Source organism: Prunus mume, linkage group LG3 (assembly GCF_029339155.1).
Source record: "Prunus mume cultivar Tortuosa linkage group LG3, ASM2933915v1, whole genome shotgun sequence".
In the NCBI taxonomy this organism is placed as follows: Eukaryota; Viridiplantae; Streptophyta; class Magnoliopsida; order Rosales; family Rosaceae; genus Prunus; species Prunus mume.
The window spans coordinates 19,382,530-19,407,124 of NC_142700.1; the positions used below are offsets into that span (position 1 = coordinate 19,382,530).

The 24,595-nt window shown below is 40.1% G+C and overlaps 2 protein-coding genes and 1 pseudogene across 2 annotated transcripts; 2 read left to right on the plus strand and 1 right to left on the minus strand.

Annotated features, from left to right (window-relative positions):
• Nucleotides 1-899: 899 nt before the first annotated feature.
• Nucleotides 900-1,517, plus strand: LOC148919009 (uncharacterized). The gene has a single exon (XM_089048759.1). It carries the CDS (start codon nt 900-902, stop codon nt 1,515-1,517), a length of 618 nt encoding a protein of 205 aa, XP_088904885.1.
• Nucleotides 1,518-1,537: 20 nt separating this feature from the next.
• Nucleotides 1,538-3,942, plus strand: LOC148919010 (uncharacterized). The gene is made up of 4 exons (XM_089048760.1): nt 1,538-1,771; nt 1,837-2,003; nt 2,226-2,475; nt 3,376-3,942. Exons 1-4 carry the CDS (start codon nt 1,538-1,540, stop codon nt 3,940-3,942), a joined length of 1,218 nt encoding a protein of 405 aa, XP_088904886.1.
• A 12,184-nt stretch (nt 3,943-16,126) lies between these two features.
• Nucleotides 16,127-24,305, minus strand: LOC103326712 (cytochrome P450 71D11-like; annotated as a pseudogene).
• Nucleotides 24,306-24,595: the final 290 nt, after the last annotated feature.

Sequence of the window (24,595 nt, forward strand, 5' to 3'; positions counted from 1 at the left end):
TTAATCCGGTCACCGATTCGCCCGTTCTGTCCGAGTTGTTCGGTCCGCTGGCCGATCGCTCTGCCTGATTTGTTAGAGCAGAAGTAATTTTCTATTTTTTGTTGTTCTGTCTATTTTAAATGATGTAATGAGAACCATTAGATCATAGTCTAGGTGGATTCTCTAGCTTAGATTTGGTATGACACGTGTAAGCACCTAATAGGGTGACAGTTGTAATTCTGTTAGAAGAGAATCACATTTCTCTCTACGCCAGTCTCTATGTAAGCGGAAGAACGTAAGAATTCATATAGAACAAGTACCTTCATCATTTTTCTCTTCATTCTCTCTAGCTGAAATCTCCAGAAAATACATCTCTTCCTAAATCTGAAAATACATATATAAACTAAGAACTCTAACATGGTATCGCGAGCCAGGTTCGATTGCTTGAGCTGGGCGTGAATCTGTGATTGAATCGGAGAAATTGGTTTTTGTTTGAGCTAGAACTTGAGCTCATCTGAAGATCGCGATTTCTCAAATCCAATGTCTAATATGGCAGGATCGAGTACCTCTGAGCTGCGAACTCCAATTTTCAATGGAGAAAATTATGAGTTCTGGAGTATCAGAATGAAAACTATTCTGAAATCTCATGGTTTATGGGATCCGGTTGAGAATCGTTAAGTGACCTAGATCCGAAGAAGGAGAAAGAGGAGGCTGTAGACACTGAGAAGTTTATGATGGTTCTGATGAAGGATGCTCGTGCACTTGGATTGATCCAAAGTGCGCAGATCGCTTGTTCCTCAGGATTGTGAATGAGGAGACCTCAAAGGGTGCCCGGGATATTCAAGCTGGAATTCAGAGGAGATAAACAGGTACGAAATGTCAAATTGCAAGGGCTACGTAGGGAATTTGAATATACCCGCATGAAGGATAGTGAATCTTTATCTGTATATCTGGTTAAGTTGTTTGATATAGTAAATCATATGAAGAGTTATGGTGAGGAACTATCTAGAGAGAGAATTGTCCAGAAACTATTGTTTAGTTTACCTAAATCTTATGATTCTATCTGCTCTGTAATTGAACACTCTAAGGACCTTGAAACACTTGAGGTTCAAGAGGTTGTTGCTTCACCGAAGAGCTTTGAGCTCAGATTGGATAGACACACTGAGAATTCTACAGAAAAGGCCTTCACTAGTCCGAATGTTGGTAGAAAAAACCCTGACCCTAGTCCGAATGTTGGTAGAAAAAACCTTGAAAATGGAATTGCGTCTGCAGATCAAATATCTCAGAGAAATTGGAAATCCAACGATGGAAACAAAATGGCCTGCAAAAATTGTGACAGATTTCATTATGGAAAATGTTGGTATGAAGGAAAACCTAAATGCCATGGTTGTGGGAAGCCTGGACATATGATCAGAGATTGCTATGGACACAAGAATGTGCAGAAAGTGAATTATGCAAATCAGGAGGAAGATTGTGGCACTCTGTTTTATGTGTGTAATGCTGCAACTGATGTGAAGGTAAATCACTCAGTATATTGACAAAGGGTTGTAGTAACCACATGACAGGAGATGAGGGACTTTTGGTCAATATTCAAAGGAATTTGAGCTCTAAGGTGAAGATGGGAACTGGAGAAGTGGTCCCAGTTGCTGGAAAAGGGAGTTTGGTGATAAAAACTAAGTTAGGCAAGAAGCACATTCATGAAGTAATGCTTGTACCTGGCCTTGAAGAAAATCTGCTTAGTGTTGGGCAAATGATGGAACATGGCTATCACCTTGTGTTTGGAGGAAATGAGGTGAGTGTTTATGACAATCAGCACTAGAAAATCTGATTGTGAATGGTGCAGATGACAAATAACAGATGCTTTCCATTGACGATGATGCTCATGCGAGTGAGTTGGTTCTAAAAGCAAGTGTCACCCATTGCTTGCAGACATGGCATAAAAGGCTAGGGCATTTAAATGAAAGAAGTATAAAATTGCTTGAGAATCAAGGGATGGTTCATGGCTTACCTCACTTGGAGCAGAAGTCAGTTGTATGTGATGGTTGTATGCTTGGAAAACAGATAGGGATTCTTTCCTTTGGAATCCACTTGGAGAGCTTCAAACCCTTGAATTGGTTCACATGTACATCCGTGGACCAATGAAAACAGAATCATTATCCGAAACAGTACTTTCTACACAGATGATTTTACTAGAATGTCATGGGTGTACTTCATCGAAATAAGTCAAGTGCATTGGAATGTTTTAGAAAATTCAAAGCTATGACTGAGCTGCAAAGTGGGTATAAGATAAAAGGCTTGAGAAGTGACAGGGGTGGAGAGTTTCTATCTGGAGAATTCAACAAGTTTTGTGAGGAATCTGGTATTCAAAGGCAGCTAACTATGGCATATTCTCCACAGCAAAATGGAGTGGCCGAGAGGAAGAACAGGACAGTAGTGGAAATGGCCAAGTCCATGTTGCATGAGAAAGGTGTTCCCTATGAGTTTTGGGCAGAAGCTGTAAATACAGCAGTCTATTTGCTAAATAGATGTCCTACCAAGGCTCTTAACAAGATAACACCATTTGAAGCTTATACTGGCAGAAAACCAGGAATTGCCCATTTAAAAATATTTGATCACCTTGTCATGTGCTTATTTCTTCAGCATTGAGGCATAAGCTTGAAGAAAACAGTCACAAGTGTATTTTTGTAGGCTATGGTCTCTGTGAAAAGGGATATAGGCTGTTTGATCCAAGTACTAGGAAGATAATTCTGTCCAGAGATGTGCAATTTGATGAAAATGGCTTATGGAAGTGGGAAAATACAAATGAAGAAGAGATGGTAGTCCCTTTGCCTCACGAGAATCAAAGCTGTGAACCAAGTCAAAGCTTGATATATCAACGCAAATGAATGAAGAAGTCACATTACGAGCTGAACCAAGTCAAAGCTTGATACACAAATTCAAATAGTTGAAGATACCACTCTGCAAGATGAAGGCATGGGTGAAAGTTCTCATTTCTTTGATCACACACCAAAGAAATGGAGAAGTGTAAGTGAAATCATGGCTGAATGTAATGTGTGTATTGTGGAACCTGAAAATTATGAAGATGCAACTCAAGATGAGTCATGGAGAAAGGCTATGGAAGCTGAATCGGAAATGATAGAAAAAAATGACACTTGGAAACTTGTCGAGAGACCATTTGCTAAACCTCGTGATTGGTGTTAAGTGGGTCTACAAGACTAAACTGAATCTGATGGTACTGCAGAAAAACAAGGCTCGTTAGTGGCTAAAGGCTACTCACAAAGCCCGGTATTGATTACAATGAGACTTTTGCCCTGTGGCAAGGCTAGACACCATTAGGACTTTGATTGCTCTTGCAGACAAAAGGAATGGTAACCTTTATTTCAACTGGATGTGAAGTCTGCCTTTCTCAATGGCATTCTAAAGGAGGAAGTTTATGTTGAACAACCTCAAGGATATGTACAAGAGAGCAAGGAAACCAAGGTGTACAGGTTGAACAAGGCTCTATATGGACTGAAACAAGCCCCAAGGGCCTGGTATGATGAAATAGATGCCTATTTCAACACTGCAGGTTTTAAGAAGAGCTTAAGTGAAGCTACTCTCTATATCAAAACAAGTGACACCTCAGGTATTATCATTGTCTCACTCTATGTAGATGACATTATATATACTGGAAGCTGTCCTAAAATGCTTGAAGAGTTTAAACAAGATATGATGCAACACTATGAGATGACAGACTTGGGTATGTTGCACCATTTTCTTGGCATGGGAGTGGAACAAACTGATAAGCATATTTTCATTCATCAAAAGAAATATGCCATGAAAATTCTTGAGAAGTTTGGAATGAGAGATTGCAAGTCAGTGGCAATTCCATTAGTGGTGAATGAGAAATTGTGTAGAGAAGATGGAAGTGAAGCAGCAGATGAAAATGAATTCAGACAGATTGTAGGAGTCTGCTGTATCTGACTGCCACAAGACCAGATATCATGTTTGCATCTAGCTTGCTTGCTAGGTTTATGCACAAACCCTCAAAGAAACACATGGGAACTGCTAAAAGGGTGCTGAGATACATACAAGGCACATTAGATTTTGGAATTGAGTTTGAAAAGGGAAAACAGCTAATCTAATTGGGTATCGTGGATAGTGACTGGGGGAGTGAGGATGATATGAGGAGCACCTCAGGATATGCCTTCACACTAGGCTCGGCATGTTCTCTTGGGCTTCCATCAAGCAAAACACAGTTGCTTTATCTACACCAAGCCGAGTATGTGAGCGCTGCAGAAGCAACTTCACAAGCTAAGTGGCTTAGATTTGTGCTTGAAGATTTTAGTGAAGAATGGTAGAAGGGACTTCAATTCTATGTGACAACACCTCTGCAATTGCAATGGCAAGGAATCCAGTTCATCACCAAAAGACAAGGCACATCAGCAGGAAATTTCATTTCATAAGGGAAGCCATTCAAGCAAAAGAAATCGAACTGGTGTACTGCAAGACAAGATCGATAGCAGACATTTTGACTAAGGCTCGCCTAAGGATCGGTTTGTGAGGTTGAGAAGCTTGCTTGGAGTGAAATCAGCTAAAGGATTAGATGGGAGTGTTGAAATATAATCCTTTTCTGGCTGATTTTCTACTGCTCGCTGATTTTCCTGCTCGCTGATTTAATCCGGCTGATTCGTCCCTGTCCGAGTTGTTCGGGCTTGATCGCTCGGGCCTCGATTTGTTAGAGCAGAAGTAATTTTCTATTTTTTTGTTGTTCTGTCTATTTTAAATGATGTAATGAGAACCATTAGATCATAGTCTAGGTGGATTCTCTAGCTTAGATTTGGTATGACACGTGTAAGCACCTAATAGGGTGACAGTTGTAATTCTGTTAGAAGAGAATCACATTTCTCTCACGCTCCTCTATGTAAGCGGAAGAACGTAAGAATTCATATAGAACAGTACCTTCATCATTTTTCTCTTCATTCTCTCTAGCTGAAATCTCCAGAAAATACATCTCTTCCTAAATCTGAAAATACATATATAAACTAAGAACTCTAACAGATCGAACACGTTTTGCACTTAAAAGCTCTAGAGTGCAAATTTTTCGTAATTGTCTCCAGTATTCACCATATGGTGCAAAGACAATGCTTGTAAAATCGTAAGACAAGATCCTTGGGGCAAGGACATTGGGCCTGGATGCAAAGATAACATCATGGGTTTTCATCACCTCTTTGGCAAGCTCTGCTGAAGAAACTACTACGGTGGAAACTTCTCCAAGCTTTAGGTGCATAAGCGGTCCGTATTTCTTGGCCAAGTCTCTTAGTCTTTGATGTGGTAGAGAGCCAGCGAGCTGGTGCAGGTTTCCTATAACGGGTAGCTTCCATGGCCCTGGCGGTAGATTTGAGGCTGAGTACTTGGTTTTGCCTCTGATCTTCCCTATTTTCAGTACCATGATCATAAAGAGCAAGAAGGCTAACAGGACTTGGAAGGAAGGGCACTGAATCTCCATGGGGAAAACAAAGGTTACTTTGGATTATAGTGGCTTTTGGTGATCCTTCATGCATTTGGCATCTATGTATAAGAAATGATGTAGCAACCTTCTTCCTAAATTATTATTATTATTTTTTCTTTTAATTAATAATATTTAAGAGCTATTTGTCTGAGGATGGCTGTTCTTTGATAGTTGTCTTAAGGTCTAGTATTATTGCTTGAAATAAATATTTTATTAGAGGTAGCTTTGGAGCAATCAATTTACTTGAAATAAGTAGTATATAAAACAAAATGTCAATGCTTTGGTCAGATTTCACGCGTTCTAAATCTGATTGGTTTTGACCAAAAAAAAAAAAAAATCTGATTGGTATCCTTTTCCAGCGGTACTTGATAATTAACAACCTCAATTAACAAAGGTGAGATCGTTCCACATTTTCTATTTTCTTTATTTTCAAAGGATAACTTGGATCTCGAGGATATATAAATACTTATTTTCAAAGGGCTCTGCCGAGTGTTTGATTAGTCCAAAATATTGTACACTGCCAAGAGTATAACTTAATAACAGTGGAGTTAAGAATTTAAATTGAAATCCTTTGTGTAGATACCAAGTAAAGCTCTTTATATAATTATCATATGATTGTTCAATAAAAAGCATTGAGAATATTCAAAACCTTTCATGGTATTAGAGCTTGAGATCCTTCATTTTTTTTCTTGTTCCTTTCTTATTTTTCGGAAGCCCATGGCTTCTTCTTCTCCGGTTCTTGAACTCACTAGTATCAATCACGTTATCTCTGTTCGTCTCGAGCGTGATAACTATCCAACATGGCTAGCGTAGATTGTTCCTGTTCTTAGCAGCCATCACTTGCTCTGCTTTGTTGATGGTTTAGGGATGTCTCCTCCTCTGACTATTCTCGATCCCAAGGCTAAGAATGATGATTCTTCTCCTCTGTCTCTCATCCCCAAACCCGAATATGATGATTGGGTCCAGAAAGATCAGCTTTTCAAACTCTCATCAATAGTTCTCTTCACCATAAGGTCCTCACCACCGTTGCTACCAAAACCACGCGCTTAAGACTCATTTCGCTTCTTCGAATCAAAATAGTCTTCTTCAACTACGCAGTGATTTGCTTTGCACGGCCCGTGGTGATTCTTTCATCATCGGTTTTCTTGATTGCATTAAATTTATTGTGGATAACTTGGCTTTTGCCGGTGCTCCCATTTCGATTCTGATCTCCTTGCTGTGGTTATGAACAACGTTGGTCCCCTTCATGAAAACATTGTTGCCACTGCTCAAGCTCGTGAGACACCCATCAATATGTCGCCTTTTGAAGCTTTCTTCTCTTTGCGTAATGCCGACTTCAGCTTCTTCTTCTCTCGCTATTTCTTCAGTGCGATACCATTGTGGCTTCCCATGGTGGTCTTGGTTATGGCGATCACAAATTTGCTAGTCCTGGTGGTCGCGATTTTAGCAATCGTGGTTTTTTCTTGTCCTCGCGCTCTGGCTTTTCCTTAGGTTGTAGTTTTTTTGGCACACCTAACAACGCTTGTAACACCCCGACCCCAAATTTATCTCATGTTTTAATTTATTTAAGTGGAATTGAGAAATTACCCGCGGGATAAGGGTATTTTGAGCATTTTATTATTCGGAAGGAATTTGGGAATTTCAGTTGTACCGTTGCGTAGAGCACAGTGAGCTGAGTCCGTAGACACGTAGTGGGCTCGAATCGGAGTTGTAACGGGAGAGATATGATCAAATGAAGCTCAGTGGCATAATCGTAAATATTTTGAAGTGGATTTTTGGTTAAAAGACGGAATTGCCCCGCCTCTCTCTCTCTCTCTCTCTCCACGCTCTCCCTCTCTCTCCGGTTTTCGCGACGACCGAACAGCCGGCCACATTTTGGCCGGCCGTGCTCTCGTCCGCCACCAAACTTGACGGGGCGGTACCAAAATGATCGGGCCGCCGTGCTCTCGCCGAAAATCAAAGAAAATGCGGCTCGGTTCGCGAAACTTCGCCGGCTTGCGTTCTCCGTCGTCCGGCCACCGATTCCGGCAAGTGAGGTATGGTTTCTCACCTATTTTCCGAGCTCTAGCTGATGGTTGGGTAGGATTACATAAATTTTGAGGCTAAGTAGCTCGATCTGCGAATTGAAATTCGGCCAGTTTTGCGATCGCGATTCCGGCCACCTCCGGTCAATTTTTGGGGTATGCACAAGAACAAAAGTGACTCCAAATTAGGTGTATTACCTAGGGTAGGAGTCTTGGCTCACGATTTGGAAGTTTTCCGGTGATGCGATATCGCTTTAGACACCCACGCACACGGCTGCGGCGGCGCTGGGTGGGCACTTTGTAGTCGAGGGCATTTTTGTCCCACCGTGATCCTCTCGATGTCATGAGCGCGTAGGTGTGCTCGGATCTCATTTTGGATACCGTTAGAGTTCGAACGGATATCGCATATCGTATATTTTTGGGTTTGCTAGGTTTGGACCGCTGGATGGTCCCGGTTATAATATGTTGATCTAGGTATTACTGTGATCATGTAGTATTCGACGGATCGTAAATGGAGTCCCGGATACTCCGTAAATGCGAACCCTAGGGTTAGGGTTTTAGTGACCGTCCGATCGTGCGATCGTGAGTGATCCGACCGTCTGATCGGGCCAAACTTGCAGTGACATGTGTCCTAGAGCCCGTAGAACCTATAGGAACTTTCGGATCGAATTTGAGGTCGTGGGCCCCGCGGGCCTGTTTGACCAAGTTTGGGTAGTTTGACCCTGGGTTGACCGCTAGACTTTCGTTGTAGTTCTATCATCCCAGGAGGGTTAGAATGACCTTAGTGACAGGTCTTGAGCGTTGTTGAGTTAAATGGTTTATACGTGAATTTAGGATATTATTATATGATTTAAATTGCGGAATTATCAGATGCTATATCAGGGTTGAGGTTTATTTAGTAGTAGAAATTATATTTTATATAATTAATTGTGTGGATGTATAAAGGTAAATAAAGCGATCGAATGTTAGTTTACAGAGCTATACGCACTACCCCACGTACCCCCCCATATTGTGATCATGTTGAGGCCTTTAAACCCGTGTGTCTGGTGAGAATGTAGCCAGCCAAAGTGGACAGTATGAGGGCTGGTGAGAATGTAGCCAGCCCGGTGTGAGGTCGCACGCGTCTTTGGATTAGCCGGCATGTTGATGCACCCTACACGTGGCGGGTGCGTCGGCGTATGAGGAGATATGATTGTGTGAGGCTAGTGAGAATGTAGCCGTGCCCAGGAGGTCGCGCGCCTTGGATTAGCGGCGTGTTGCAGACCCCACACGTGGTCAGGCGTCCGACGATGAGGAGAGATATGATTGTATGAGGGTGAGAATGTAGCCCCAGGTGAGGTCGCACGCCTTTGGATTAGCCGGCGTGATTGTGCTCCCATACGAGGCCGGGTGCGTCCCGTCCGTATGAGGGATTATGTGATATGTTGATGAGTTCTCATGTGTCGTAGGTTTATCCGCGTGCGATAGGTCCCAGACGTAATTTTGGATGTTCCGGCGTATGGGGAGATATTATGATTGTGTTTGGTGAGTTGTGATGATTAAATCCTAGAATATATGAAATTGTATGGCGGTAATGGTTTATTCGATATTAGGAGCCAGGATAGATATGAAAGAGCTACGTGTGGCTTGATTCCTTAGTAGGGTACGTAGGCAGCCTAAAGTTACTAGGTGCAGCCACAGATTAGACCCCACTTAGGTGGTATTATTGAGATTGGTTCGGACCTTGTTGTTGGTCCCGAAACTTGATTGAATTGAGATTGGTCCTGTAGACTGAGTGAGTGAAGGTGTGCATAAATAGATTTTGAATTTATTATATGCATGTTTGACGCATTAAGTTATTTTAAAAACATTGTGGGCAGTTCTGCTAGAATCATTTGAAGGCCGGAGGCCATTTGTAAATTGCATGAGATTATATTGTGCGTGCTGCCGGTTGGGTTATAAAATGTATTTTATGCAAGTGGAAATTTTGGGGAAATGTTCAATTTACAGGAAGACTCTGCAGAAATTTCGGCAGAAAGTCTCGTGCCCTAAATCCTCTATGGTAAATGAGGACATAGTTTTAAGGAGTGAACCCGCGCAGGTGTGATGTCGGGGTCTCCGCAGGTTTGCCTCGGTTTCGGGAAGTTCGAGGCGGTCCCGCTAACGCCCTCGCCGGGTCCACATCGCAAAGGCCTCGGCAGTGCTTTTGGGCCTAGTGTTATTGGCTCACCGCCTTCTGGCTCTACTCCTTCCTCTTTTGGGCCTCCTTCTACCCGTGGGCCTATTTAATATTTCAATTGTCATGGTTTTGGCTACATCGCTGCTGTCTGTCCTTTCAAGGCTTCTTCTGTGCCTTCACCTCCATCTCGTCTTCAAGGCATGACTGCTTAACATCCTTCGCACAATGGCCATCAACAATGGGTTGCTGATACCGGTGCTAACACTCATATTACCAACGAATTGAGATACTTATCCCTTGCTAGAGAGTATCATGGTTCCGACAATGTTGGAGGTGTACTTGGTGGAACCGGTTTGCCTATTGAAAATATTTGTCACTCTCGTTTCTCTCACAATAATTCTTCTTTCAACCTTAATGATGTTCTTCACTGTCCTTTTTCTTCCTCTTTTATCTGTTCATAAATTTGCTACTGACAACCATTGTTTCTTCACTTTTTTTTATTGATTGTTATTTTATCGAGGATTTGGCGACGAGGAGGACGCCTTTCTGGAGCTAGAGTAGCAATGGCCTATATCCATTTTCTTTTATAGAAAATCAGTCTTTTCAAGTTTTGCCTGATCATGTTGCTTTACTAGGTGTCCGCATTGACCGCTCCGTGTGGTACTCTTGCCTTGGTCATCCTACTTCATCTACTTTGCAATTTTTGTTATCACATAATAAACTGCCATCTTCGGGCTATATGTTTAGTTCTTTTTATCAATCATGTTCGTTGGGTAAAAGTGTTAAACTACCCTTTAGTCCATCTTTTTCTATCTCTTATTCTCCGATGAAACTTATTCACTTTGATGTGTGGAGTTGAATCTATTGCTGGTTTTAATTATTATGTTTTATTTTTTTGATGATTTTTCTCATTGTTCTTTGATTTTTATGATGACATTGAAATCAAAGGTTTTCTCTCACTTTGTTAAATTTAAAACTTTAGTTGAAAATCTGTTTTCTACTATGATTAAGGCCTTTCAATCCTATGGGGGGTGGGGAATACGCTAGTCATCAATTTCAGGATTTTTTTCAATTTCATCATGGCATTCATCATCATCTTTATTGTCCACATCATCCTAAGCAACATGGCTTAGCTGAACATAAGCATTGTCACATTGTTGACGTCGGGCTCACTCTTTTAGCCCATGCTTCTATGCCTCCTCCATATGGGGCAAAGGCAATGCTCACCGTTTATTTCATTAATCGTCTTCCTTCTAAGTTGCTTCAGCACAAATCACCCTATGAAATTTTGTTTCAAAAAGAACCTAATTATTCGTTTTTAAAAACTTTTGGGTGCGCATATGTTCCTTATTTACGGCCATATAATAGTAATAAATTCCAATTTCGGTCCTTTAAATGTGTGTTTCTTAGTTTTTCTTTAAACCATCAGTGTTATTGGTGCTTCGATCTAGTTTCCAATCGTGTTTTTTTATCGCGTCATTTGTTATTTGATGAATTTTCTTTTTCATTTAATAAGGCTCAGGCTACTCCTGCTCCAAACCATTCTTCGTCGTCAGACCCACCTCTCATCCTCTTGGCCCGCGTTTCTCTTCCTGCAACCCACACCTTCTAGCATCACAACCTCAGCCCACCACCCTTCTCTAGCTCCCGACCTTCCCGCATCCACAATAACCCGTGCTTCTAGCCCTGCCTCATCCATATCTGCCATCACCCATCCATAACTCCCCAATCATGCCTCCAACTGATTCCTCATGCCCTTCTCACCTGTCGATTAGTCCCGCTGCACCTTTAGCTTCTCGATTCTCTCATACCTAACTAGGAACCCAAACCGCAGCACCTGTTTCATTTGGTACATCTTCTCCTCCTATTTCTGATACGTCTCTAGTAAGTGCCTCCCCTACTTATTTGATAGTTACTCTTGCTAAAACCGGTATCCATAAACCCAATCCTAAATATGCTTATCATGCGTTGGTTTTATCTTCTACTGATGGTACTGTTGAGCTTACATCTTTTTCATAGGTTAAAATAAGCATAAGGAATGGTGTCTTGCCATGGCTGATGAGTTTAATGCTCTTCTTTGTGCTAGGACTTGGAATTTAGTCCCTTGTACTCCACTATGAATGTGTTGCCGAATAAGTGGGTTTTTCGTGTCAAGCGAAATTCGGTTGGCTTTATTCATCATTCCAACTCTCGCTTAGTGGCTAATGGTTTTCAATTTTCTATGAAGGATCTTGGGCCCGCTCATTATATTTTGGGCATGGAGCTTATTTGTACTTCGTCCATTCTATCTCTTACTCAAACCAAATATGCTGTGGATCTCCTCAAGCGTGCTAACATGCACGAAGCCAAACTCATGCCTACACCGGTTGTCAGTTGTTGTCGTCTTAGCATCTCTGATGGTGTTCTTCTGTTTGATCCCACTGAGTACCTTAGTATTGTTGGTGCTCTTCAGTACTTAACCCTTACTCGCCTAGACATTGCCTTTGCTGTTAATCAAGTTTGTAAGTTTATGCATAAACCCAATACTATTCATTGTCTGGCTATTATGCGCATTCTCCGTTATGTCAATGTCACGCTTATTCATGGGTTACTCTATTCGCCAAGAACTCTTTATCTCAATGCCAATTCTGATGCCGATTATGTGGGGGATCTCGATGATCGTCGCTCCACTAGTGGCTATTGCTTTTATTTCGGTACTAACTTAATTTCTTGGAGCTCAAAGAAGCAACGCGGTGTCTCCCCGCTACAGATACTGAGTTCGAGTACTGCCAGATTGCCTACACTGCCGCCTTGTTTCTTGATCTTGATCTTCCAGTTCCTTGTCCTAAGCTTTGGTGTCATAATATTAGTGCTCTCTCTCTCTCTATCTTGAAACTAATTCTGTTTTTCACACTCACACTTTCCATGTCGAGGTTGACTATCATTTTGTTTGTGAAAAGGTGGGGGGACAATGAGTTGCGCGTTGCTTATTGTTTTACCGCTGATCAGATTGCTGATATCTTTACTAAGGGTCTATCTCCTACTCCGTTTTCTTTACTTCAGTCCAAGCTGCCTGTGCTCCCCCGCCCAGTCAACTTACGGGGGTGTAATGAGATGTAATCCCTAAAGGATTTATTTTCCTGTTTATTTGTATTTATTTCCTAGATTTGCTGTATGTAGAGAGTTGAGAGAATCTTAGCACCAGGAAAAACACATGGCAACACATCCTCGATTAAATAATACATCGGATTGGCCAATTGTTGAATTCTATTTTCTTTCTCTGTGTACTATCTGTTGGACTAATAACACACTTGCCAGAGTCCTTCATTTCTAGTGGGCTTGGACTTATTAGTAAAAAAAAGAACTGAAACGATGCACGTGAAGAATAACAATAGTAATTATTATAAAAGGAAATAGATACCAACCAAGTTTGCAGAATCTTTGCATCAGAAAAAGACATAGCTACATCGTATGTTATATATGCATAGATGTAAATACTCTTTATCTTTTTGGTACTGAAAATAGGGAACAGAGGCAAAAGCAAAGACTCCGTTTCAAATCTACCACTAGGGCCATGCATGCTACCCTTTACAGGAAACATACATAAGCTCATTTGCTCTCTACCCCATCATAAACTAAGAGACTTGACCAAGACATATGGACCTCTTATGCATTGAGGCTTGGAGAAGTTTCAACCACAGTTATTTGATTTCATCAGCTGAGTATGACAAAGAGATGATGAAAACTCATGATGTCGAGGCCCCCTATATAACCTTGCGTCAACAATCATGTCATGTGATTCTTGTAGAGAATATATTTCCTTGTATTAAACAATTTACACAAAGTCCCTATTTATATAAATATAGGAAGTTTAGTTAAGGCAGAAAATAATATAGACATAAATACAATTTGATTTACAGCAAGAAAGCTAATTGCTAGGAGGAGATTGTGAGGAGATTGCTCTGTATATAATTATCATACGATTATTGTTCAATGAAAAGCATCAAGAATATTCAAAACCTTTCAACAACAACAACAACAACAACGACAATAATCCTAACCAACTAATCAATCTGAAAAAAAAAGAAGCTTGTGTATGAGAGAAGAAACAAAAACGATCAAATAAAAAATAATGGGCAGGGTTTGGTGGGTTTTGATTGATGAAGGAGTTAGACGTTTTGCTTCCGTTTGTCCATGGCAAAAAGTTTTTCTTTTATTTTCTCCCTATTAATATAGTGGATGTTGAATGACTTACTTTTAACCTTTGGAATATCCAAGCAGATCCTAGCAGATAATTGTGAGAATGTGAAGTGAAAAATGTCCCACATTGAAAAGTTAGAAAAACTTGCAAGGGCTTATAAGGTATTGGGCGCTACTCCCCCATTGCCAATTGGTTTTGGGATGGAATCTCAACTTCGTTCATGGTATCAAAGCGTGTCATGCTCCACGTCACTCAAAATATGTTGTTCACGTGTTAGGCTTGAAAATTCGTCACACGTGCAGGAGCATGTGAGAATGTGAAGTGAAAAATGTGCATTATAATTCATCAAATGTATAAACTCATATTTAATAATGGTTTGAATAGAGCCGGCTCATATTATTAGCATCTTTTCTGTTGTATGTTTTCTGTAGTCGTTGATGCTTCCTCTTTTGGCCCTACCCGTATGGTCTGTTGTGTCAACTTAATTTATCCCCATGGCTCCAATTCGCCAGTTGTACATGTATTAATTAATTAATTTATCTCTCTCTCTCTCTCTCTCTCTCTGCCTTTCTGGAGTTGCAAAGCTGTCAAGTACATTGTGCATTCTTCTGATCACACAACCATGTCTTTCTCCCACCTCAACAATCTTACCTGTTTTGCGTTTTCCTCTTCTGGTTTTTTCCCTACCTGTCTGAAAATTTTTGTTTCCTTCAAATGCATGCAAGGTTTTGATTATCTTTAAGTATCTTTAATGATTATTATATATATTGATCAGTGTTTTCAAAGGCATGCCTTCGCACGCGTCGGCGCGAGGCGGGAGGAAGACGCCCGAGGCGTCCGGCTGTTTCGTGAGTTGCACGCTTAGCACCGGAAGGCGTTGTAAGGCGTGGCTAGGCAGAGCAAAGCGTTGCAAGGCGCATCAGATCTGGAATCTTCTGAAACGGAAGGAATTGAAAGTCTGCAAATTTTCTTTGAGGAAGATGAACTCGCGAGGAAGACGACTTGATTTTTTATTTTTTTTAGGTTTGTAACGAAACGACGTCGTTTTGGTTGCAGAGTTTTAAAAACAATCTTATAGTGAAACGACGTTGTTTTGTAACGAAACAAGTTTCAGTTTTTTTTTTGTTTTTGCCTTACCTTATTGTAATAGGCAAGAATTAATATCTTTAATATATTTCTTTTTCTTTCCTAACTCCAACCGGCTGTAGCTTTGTGCTTACCTTTTTTTTTTTTTTTTTTTTCTCTAAATTAATATATTAACACATGGACTATATATATATATATATATATATATATATATTGTATTGTATAGTACGTGTACAACCCTAATTTCTACCCTTGCCAGATAACTCCATCAATTTCAAGAATTCTCTTCATCTTTCGATTGCAAGTAAGTCTTATTCATTATTACTTTTTTTTACGTACATGCATCATACTTGTATAATTTGACTGTAATAAACTATAATTTGAAGTTTCGTATAATTTCTTTTCAATATGTTTTAAATATACTAGTTTTTTTTTGACGTACATGCATCACACTTGTATCTTAGAAATATTAATTGTATTGTTTTATAGATATGAATCGAAAAGATCCTGCGTGGAAGTATGCAAAAGAAATAGAGGGGGAAAAATACTTGAGATGCTGAAGTAGTTAAGTATTTCAGTGTAAACTTGTAAATTTGAATTTTGAGTTGTTAGTGTCTGAAGTAGTTTTTATGGGAAATTTTAAACTTAGGATTCATTGCCAACTTGAACAACTTGATATAGATAATAACCCGATATTTCCATAGAAATTTCCATGTTTTTGGACTACTAATATTTCTGAAACCATCAGTATTTTAGACCTTGGTTAGAGTGACGCTGCAGAGTGATTATTCTGGTTCAGAAGTCCTATACCGCTTGCCCTCTGTTCTGGTAATTGACTATAATATTGTTCTTTGTGTTTTTATTTTTTGGTTAAGATCGGGATATCAACCAGACCAAAAAAAAGAAGAAAAAGAGGGAAGTCCTAATATACCAAAAATAGCAGAAAAGTAGAACAAGACGAACCCTAAATTATCCAAACCCAGCACTGATTAGGCATTCAAATTTACGAAATGGAGATTTGGGGAACCTCTCATCTCATTATCCAGTTTTGGTATTTGTGTTTCTGCTAATTTGCTCATGATGATAGAAAATGCGTTAATATGCATGGTTCTTAATTAAATACAGACACTAGGCCTTGTAGTTCTTACAAGGATAACATAAACAAACAACGACGATTACCCTCAGATAAATACAAACAGTTAAGCATCTTATAGGGATTTTTCAATAGGCGGAGGATGATAAGGAATGGGAATCAAATGCAGATCGTCTTTTCTAGCTTTTGACTGCAGCGCCAAAGGCCTCAGTCATGTCCAGGTCCTCATGCTTCATCCCATTGGGGAGTTTCCAATCAAAATGGTATAACAACAATGCAAGTGGGAGCTCAACGTTGGCCAGACCAAATGACACGCCAGTTCACATTCTCCTTCCAGCACCAAATGGGATATATTCAAAGTTTGTTCCCTTGTAGTTAATCGAGCTATCGAGGAACCTATTGGGATTAAAGCTCTCAGGCTCATTCCAGTAATTGGGATCTCTACGAATTGCCCATGCATTCACGATTACATTGGATTTCACAGGTATTTCGTATCCATCAATCTCGCATTTCTCTCCGCATTCTCTTGGAAGTAACAGGGGAGCCGGGGGCCTCCTTGATAACCAAGTTCAAATATTTCATCTCTCCAATGGATGTTTCATCTATCTGTCCTTTTCTATTAAACACTTCTCTCACTTCATTCTGTTCCGTTTTCATTACTCTTGGAGTTTTTAACATTTCTGTTATTGCCCAATCTACAGCGGTAGCTGATGTCTCACTCCCAGCAGAAAACATATCCTGAAAGTGATTAATTTATTAAATGATCAAAAACTAGTTTTTCCCTATGAATTGTCAAAGAATTCTAAGTAAAGAGAAAAAGAACCATTCCTAAACCCAACATAAATAATCTTAAATGACAAAAAACCAGTTATAAATGTTGACTGTTAAGAGTACCTTAAATATCAGGGACAGATTATGGAGAATAACAAACACGTGAAATACTTGTTAGTGTTTTCAGGTGTGTGTGCGTTCAGAATTTGCAGAAGAAAATGAAAGGAGGAAGAGGCAAGAAGAATTATCAAAATCTGCCTGCTATACGTGTAGCAGCAGAAAGTTTCATTCACAGCTCTGTTCTTCTTACAACCTCACACACATAGTGTGAGGGATATAATTGTTATGCACAGCAGCTGGATCTCTTACATCACAAGATGATCTCAGCCATTCACCTAGGCAACCAATAGGAAGCTTACACTTGTCATAAAGAAAATAAAAGGAAAAACTAATTGAACTAACTCTTAAGTCAGCTTAAGGCTTATAATTCAACAATTCTCTCATCAGTAAATCACACATCATGCAAATGCTGTACATTGGAGTTTTAATGTACAATTACATGCAGGAATAGTTTTAACCAGCTTTTTCAACTCTATAGTGTGTCATATGGTTTCGACTAAAAGAACTAGTTGAAAAAGTGTTGAATGGCTGAAGGGACTTAAGTAAGGGATTAGCTGAACTTGCTTAACTAGGTCATAACCCAATTTTTCGGTGTTTGTAGAGGTAAATCGATGAAAAAGACCAGCCATAATTTTGATGGTGTCCTTGCCAACATTGTTTGAATTATTAAAGACTACACCAGTTGTGGTGTGTCTACACCAGTTGAAGGCAATAAAAGGTGCTTATTGAGAAAATGTGTTAGAGTTTTAGGATCTTAGAATATGATTTGGAGAGAAGAGAGAAGAGAGAGAGAGTCTGATGAAATCCAAGGCTGCTCTGCTATGCGTGTAGCAGAGAGAACATTCTCATTACTCAGTGTTCAGTACAATATATCACACTCTTGGTGTGAGAAGAATATAGTCGTTAGCACAGTACCAGCTGGATGCAATTCATCTAAGCAATCTTAGCCATTCACTATCTAACCAATCACGCTATGACACCTGGACTAAGTATAAAGAAATACAACTAAGCTGAAAACAAAACTCCTAATCCTGAAATCAACTTAAGCACTTATAATTCAACACTCCCCTTTAAGTCTTGAGGTGATTTCACTCCAAGCATGCCTCTGAGATAATTGAATCTGTCTTTGGCCAGAGGTTTGCTAAAAATGTCAGCCAATTGTTCGTTTGTAGGACAGTAGTCCAAATTGATTACTCCTTCTTGCAATGCATCCTTGATGAAGTGATACCTCCTGTCAATATGCTTTGTCTTCTGGTGGAATACAGGGTTTTTAGTGATTGCAATTGCTGATATATTATCACAATGCAATCGAGTAGCTTCAGTTTGAAGCTCTCCAAAGTCTTCTAGCACAAAACGGAGCCAAATAGCTTGAGTAGTAGCCTCACTGCACCGATATACTCAGCAGAGATGCAACACAGTTCTGTTTTACTGAGGCCCAAGAAAATACTCCACTTCCAAAACTAAAAGCATACCCTGATGTGCTCTTGCAATCACCAACTGATCCTCCCCAATCACTGTCACAGTAACTAACTAGAATTGATCTTTTGCCTTTCACATATTCAAGACCATAGTCCAGAGTTCCTTTGATGTATCTCAAAACTCTTTTAGCTGTTCCATAGTGTCTATTTGTAGGACAGTGCATGAATCTAGCTAGCAAGCTTGAGGCATACATAATGTCTGGTCTTGTAGCAGTTAAGTACAATAAGCTACCAACAATGCTTCTGTATTGTTCTTCATTTGCAGCTCCACTCCCATCATCCTTAGCTAGTTTCTCAGTGGCAACAAGAGGTGTTGTCACAGATTTGCACTCAGTCAAACCAAACTTGCTCAACAAGGTGCTAGCATATTTCTTTTGATGTAGAAATATACTAGACACAGTCTGCACAACTCCCATGCCGAGGAAATGGTGAAGTAAACCCAAATCACTCATCTCATACTTAGCCATCATGTCTTCTTTGAATTCAGCCAACAATGCTTGACTGCTCCCTGTGTACACTATGTCATCTACATAGATAGACACAATTAGAATCTCCTTATCTCCCCTCACTTTGGTATACAAAGTTGCTTCACTTAAGCTTTTCACAAAACCACAGTGAGTGAAGTAGCTATCTATCTCTCCATACCAAGCCCTTGGGGCTTGCTTCAGACCATAAAGAGCTTTATGCAGACGATAAACCTTGTCTTCTTTGCCTTTAATTACAAAACCTTCAGGCTGACTGACATAAACTTCCTCTTGCAGCACACCATTAAGGAAAGCAGACTTCACATCAAGTCGAACAATTTCCAATCCTTTTGAGCAACTAAAGCAACAAGAGTTCTAATGGTGTCCAATCTGGCTACAGGTGCATAAGTCTCATTATAATCCAGTCCGGGCTTCTGAGCATACCCCTTAGCCACTAATCTTGCTTTATTCTTTTGCACAGAGCCATCCAAATTCAGCTTTGTCTTGTACACCCACTTAACTCCAATCACTGGTTTTTCAGTTGGTCTATTTACCAATTCCCATGTTTCATTTTTTTCAATCATCTGCAGTTCATCTTCCATAGCCTTAAGCCAAGATTCATCCTGAGCAGCATCAGCATATTTTTCTGGTTCCATGATACACAAGTTACACTGGGCTAGAACATCATCTAGCCTTCTCCATTTTAGAGGGGTGTGATCATAAGCTTGGGTTCTCCTTTCTTCACTGCTTATATCACCTGGAGTTGATGAAGTGCTCTCTTGCATATCCAAAGTTTGAGGTGTACCAGTAGAGTTCTCATTAGAACTGTCAGTTTTCAAATCCAAGTCTACTTGGTCTTCAATTGAGTATGATGTCATAACTGAACCATCTTTGTCTGTCCAATGCCAAGCTTTTTCTTCATCAAATGTCACATCCCTTGACAGTAAAAGCTTGTTAGAAATAGGATCAAAAACTCTATATCCTTTTTCACAAGTTGCATATCCCACAAACACTCCCTTTGTACTCTTAGGTTCCAGCTTGTGTCTCAATTCAGTTGGCACATGAACATAACACAGAGAACCAAACACTTTCAAGTGTGCAATTCCAGGCTTCCTTCCACTATATGCTTCGAATGGAGTAATGTTGTTGAGAGCTTTGGTAGGACATCTGCTCAGCAAATAGACAGCTGTATGGACAGCTTCTGTCCATAGGAAATAGGGCATTCCCTTCTCATGTAACATTGATTTTGCCATCTCAATGACAGTTCTATTCTTCCTCTCAACTACTCCATTCTGCTGAGGAGTATAGGCCATTGTAAGCTGCCTTTGAATGCCATTAGCTTCACAGAACTCCAAAAAATCAGAGACAGTAAACTTCCACCCTCTGTCACTTATGCATTGCACCTTGTGTCCAATTTGTAATTCAGTCATGGACTTGAACTTCTTGAAACAATAGAAGGCTTCTGACTTGTTTCTCAAGAAATATACCCAAGTCATTCTTGTGAAATCATCTATAATCAGCATGAAATATCTGTTCCTTGCAACAGACTCATTTCTCATGGGACCACAGAGATCCACATGTACTAGCTCTAGTACTTTGCTTGCTCTTTATGCTTGATCTTTTGGAAAAACATTTCTGTGCTGTTTTCCAAATTGGCACCCTTCACACACACCACTTTGTTCTTCCAATTGTGGTAAACCATGTACCATTTCTTTATCCCTTAGCTGCTTCAATCCTCCAAAATTCAGATGACCAAGTCTCTTGTGCCAAATCCATGGGGATTGAAGAAAACTAGTCTTCATTAGTAACTGTTTTTCAGCTAGAAAAGAGACAGGATAGCATCTGTTACTCTTCATTTCCACCTTTGTGATGAGGTAATCCATGGATGGACTATCAAATATCCTGCACATTCCTTCTCCAAACACCAGACAATACCCATGTTCATCCATCTGCCCAACACTTAGCAAATTTTCTTTCAATCCTGGCAGGTACATAACTTCTCTGATGTATTTCTTGCCCTTTGCTGTATCAATACTCAGTGAACCAATACCAGCTACACTCACTAGTGCATCAGTTGGCATTTGTACTTTCCTCACTACATTAGTTCTCACATCAGCCAGTAATTCTAAATTTCTGTCATATGATTGCTGCAGCCACTGTCAATATACCATTCATTGGCTTTGATCTCAGTGGTTGAGCAATTTGCATAAAACAGATTTCCTGTTACCTCCATTTGATTTACACAATTAGCCTTCTGCACATTTTTGCTCACCGTACAGTCCCTAGCAAGATGTCCAAATCTGTCACAGTTATAGCATTTTGGTTTTCCCTTATACCTGCACTCACCAAAGTGATGCTTTGAACACACCTTGCATTGAGGCTTTGTGTTTTCCTGATTTGAGAACTGAGTTGAAGTGTGGTTCTGTGCAGAATAATTATTCTGCTGTGACTTGTCTTTTGCCTCCCATGACTTCCCTTTAGAATTCCAGCTTTTCTGTGACTTAGATGAACCAGACTGAGAAGTGCTTTTGTTCTGACCCTTTGCACTCACAGTGAATGAGGCAAATGCCTTCTCAGCTGTATCAACACTATGCATTTCAAGCCGTTGCTCCTGACTCTTCAAAATTGCAATTACTTCCTGCAAATCCACAGTTTCTAGTGTCTTTGTGTTTTCAATCACAATGCATATAGGATCATACTTCTTACTTAGACTAATTAACACCTTCTGAACCTGCCTCTCATTTGACAGAACTTCACCAAATGTTTTCATTTGGTTAATCAAATCAGTTAGTCTAGTAAGATATTCAGATAAGGTTTCACTATCACGCATCCTAGTGTATTCAAATTCACTCTAAGATTTTGAAGCTTTACCGATCTAACATGCTCTCCACCATGATATTCTGAATATAGCCGATTCCAAGCCATCTTTGCAGAGTCAAGCATTGGCAATTCTGGGAAAAATCTGATCAGAAACAGCATTTTGAATGATACCCAAGGCCTTCGCATCCTTCATGAGAATCGCAGCTGTTTTCTCATCAACTTCTTCTTCTGAACCATCCTCAGATTCCTGCTTCGTCTTTGAATCTGGGATTAAGAACCCCTTCTCTACCAAACCCCATAAACCATATGATCTGAAAATGGTTACCATTTTAATCCTCCAAAATTCATAGTTCTCACCTGAGAAAATGGGGATTCTAGCCTCTGAACTTCCAGATCCAGCCATTACGTATTTCAGAATTCACCTGAAAACAAGATGTTTTCATATTCGACCCTTGATCAAACTCAGTCATCTTCGTGAGCTTAGAATGAGCACACCTTGATCGATTTTCTTCACAGAACAACGCCCAGCTTTTGGATGATGCAACTAGGCTCTGAGGCCATGTTAGAGTTTTAGGATCTTAGAATATGATTTGGAGAGAAGAGAGAAGAGAGAGAGAGTCTGATGAAATCCAAGGCTGCTCTGCTATACGTGTAGCAGAGAGAACATTCTCATTACTCAGTGTTCAGTACAATATATCACACTCTTGGTGTGAGAAGAATATAGTCGTTAGCACAGTACCAGCTGGATGCAATTCATCTAAGCAATCTCAGCCATTCACTATCTAACCAATCAAGCTATGACACCTGGACTAAGTATAAAGAAATACAACTAAGCTGAAAACAAAACTCCTAATCCTGAAATCAACTTAAGCACTTATAATTCAACAAAATGCATAAATTGATTGGGGGCATAATTACCAATATGCTGAGACCCAAGATCCATTCACCATGGTAGCCAAGATTACTTGAGGTGGTCGAGGTGATTCAAAGATATGGTGTCATGGTGAGGTTTATGTATTTCCATAGTCTGAGGCCTTTTAAGTTTCTGAGGAGTTAAGTCCAAACCAAACGATACTCAACTATGTGGGGACATTACAGGTTGTTCCAGAGTCTAAACCAGCCGAAGGTATGTGGCTCTAAAGGGAGTGGATAATGAGACACAAGATCCTTCGAAGATGTATAGCCAAGATGGTTGAGATGATTGTTAGATAGGGTGAGGTGAGCACAAACATCTATGTGTTGAGTACGCCCACGTTGCTTGGTGGAATACATGTGGACTTAGCATCTTTAGTAGTTAGAACTATTTTAAACAATTAAGGGCCGGGTTAAGTCAACAGCAGAAAACATCTGATTGTAGATTGTGGATGCACGGTGCGCAGCATTCTAGCATATAAGTTTTGGGTGATCAAAGTGAGTATTGTTTCATGGAGTTGGACAAGAGAATTTGTTACAGGGACTTAAATATTTCAAGTTAGACTGCCACAAATATTATGTATATAAAACGTGCTAATGGAATCTCATAGCAGGAGGCCGTCTCTCTTGTTGATGATTATATAAAAGTTTATTTTACAAATTATAAATAGTGGTGTATGTGTGTAAAACTAAGCTAGAAATCAAATGATAGAAAATGAGTAGAGCCTTGTTCGAAAGGGCCAGGTTCCAGATTGTGAGGTTAAATGCAGGTTTACCAAGTGTTATTAAAACATGATATCAAGAGAAAGTGTGTGTACTTACGAAGATAACAGCTTTGATGTTGTCAGTAGTTAGGGAAAACTCAAGCCCACTGCCATGCTCGTGAAATTTAAGGAGAGCATCTACCAGGTCTTCCTCTGCTTCACCCTCGACACTTTTTGAAGTTACCATATCCCTTTGATGTTCTTTGATGATGTTTTCCATTATCCTGTCAGCTTCTTTATGCAGCCTTTCAAGTTTAGGCCTCATTCCACTTAAGAGCTGAAGCAAACTGACAGAAGGAAAAACATCTGCAAGAGCGAAGCCAGACGATGTCTTTACAGCTTCCTTCACAACGTATATGAACTTTTCTTGATCCCTGGTTTTTTTCCAAAGGCTACACGCGAAGTGACGCTATATGTCGATGAGTAAATTTCCTGAGTAAGATTGATAGGTGATCCTGCTCTTGAGGCAATCCATTGAATGAGATTCACTACCTCTTCTTCTCTAATAGGTCGGAAAGATTGAACACGTTTTGTGCTTAAAAGCTCTAGCGTGCAAATTTTTCGTAGTTATCTCCAGTATTCACCATATGGTGCAGAGCCAATGTTTGTAGAGCCGTAAGACAAGATCTTTGCAGCAAGAATAGGGGGCCTTGATGCAAAGATAAGATCATGGGTTTTCATCACCTCTTCGGCAAACTCTGCTGATGAAACTACTACAGTGGAAACTTCTCCAAGCTTGAGGTGCATAAGGGGTCCATATTTCTTGGCCAAGTCTCTTAGTCCATGATGTGTAGAGAGCCGATGAGCTGGTGTAAGTTTCCGATGAAGGGTAGCTTCCATGGCCCTGGGGGTAGATTTGAAGCAGAATAATTGGTTTTGCCTCTGATCTTCCCTATTTTCAGTACCATGATCACAAAGAAAGCGAAGGGAAACAGGGCTTGGAAGGAAGGGCATTGAATCTCCATGAGCAAATTGGAAGGTTACTTTGGATTATATTGGCTTTTGGTGGTGAAATTGCATGCGTTTTACATCTATGTATAAGAAATGTGATGTGGCAATCTTCGTTCTTTTTCTTTCTCTGATGCAAAGATTTTTCCAACTGGTTGATGTCTCTTTCCTGTAATTAAGAATGTTTAAGAGCTTATCTAAAAGGGGAGGCATTGAGGGTGTGCGAGTGGTGCCACCTGACAAGACCTCCAATTTTTCAAGGCCCCAATTTTTTTTAACGTATATGTTAGGGTTATTAATATGTCAA

Coding starts and splice junctions, on each gene's coding strand:
- LOC148919009 (XM_089048759.1), top strand. CDS start 900: ATGAAGGATAGTGAATCTTTATCTGTATATCTGGTTAAGTTGTTTGAT.
- LOC148919010 (XM_089048760.1), top strand. CDS start 1,538: ATGACAGGAGATGAGGGACTTTTGGTCAATATTCAAAGGAATTTGAGC. Junction 1,772..1,836: donor TTGTGTTTGGAGGAAATGAG/GTGAGTGTTTAT, acceptor GACAAATAACAG/ATGCTTTCCATTGACGATGA. Junction 2,476..3,375: donor ATGAGTTTTGGGCAGAAGCT/GTAAATACAGCA, acceptor CTGGATGTGAAG/TCTGCCTTTCTCAATGGCAT.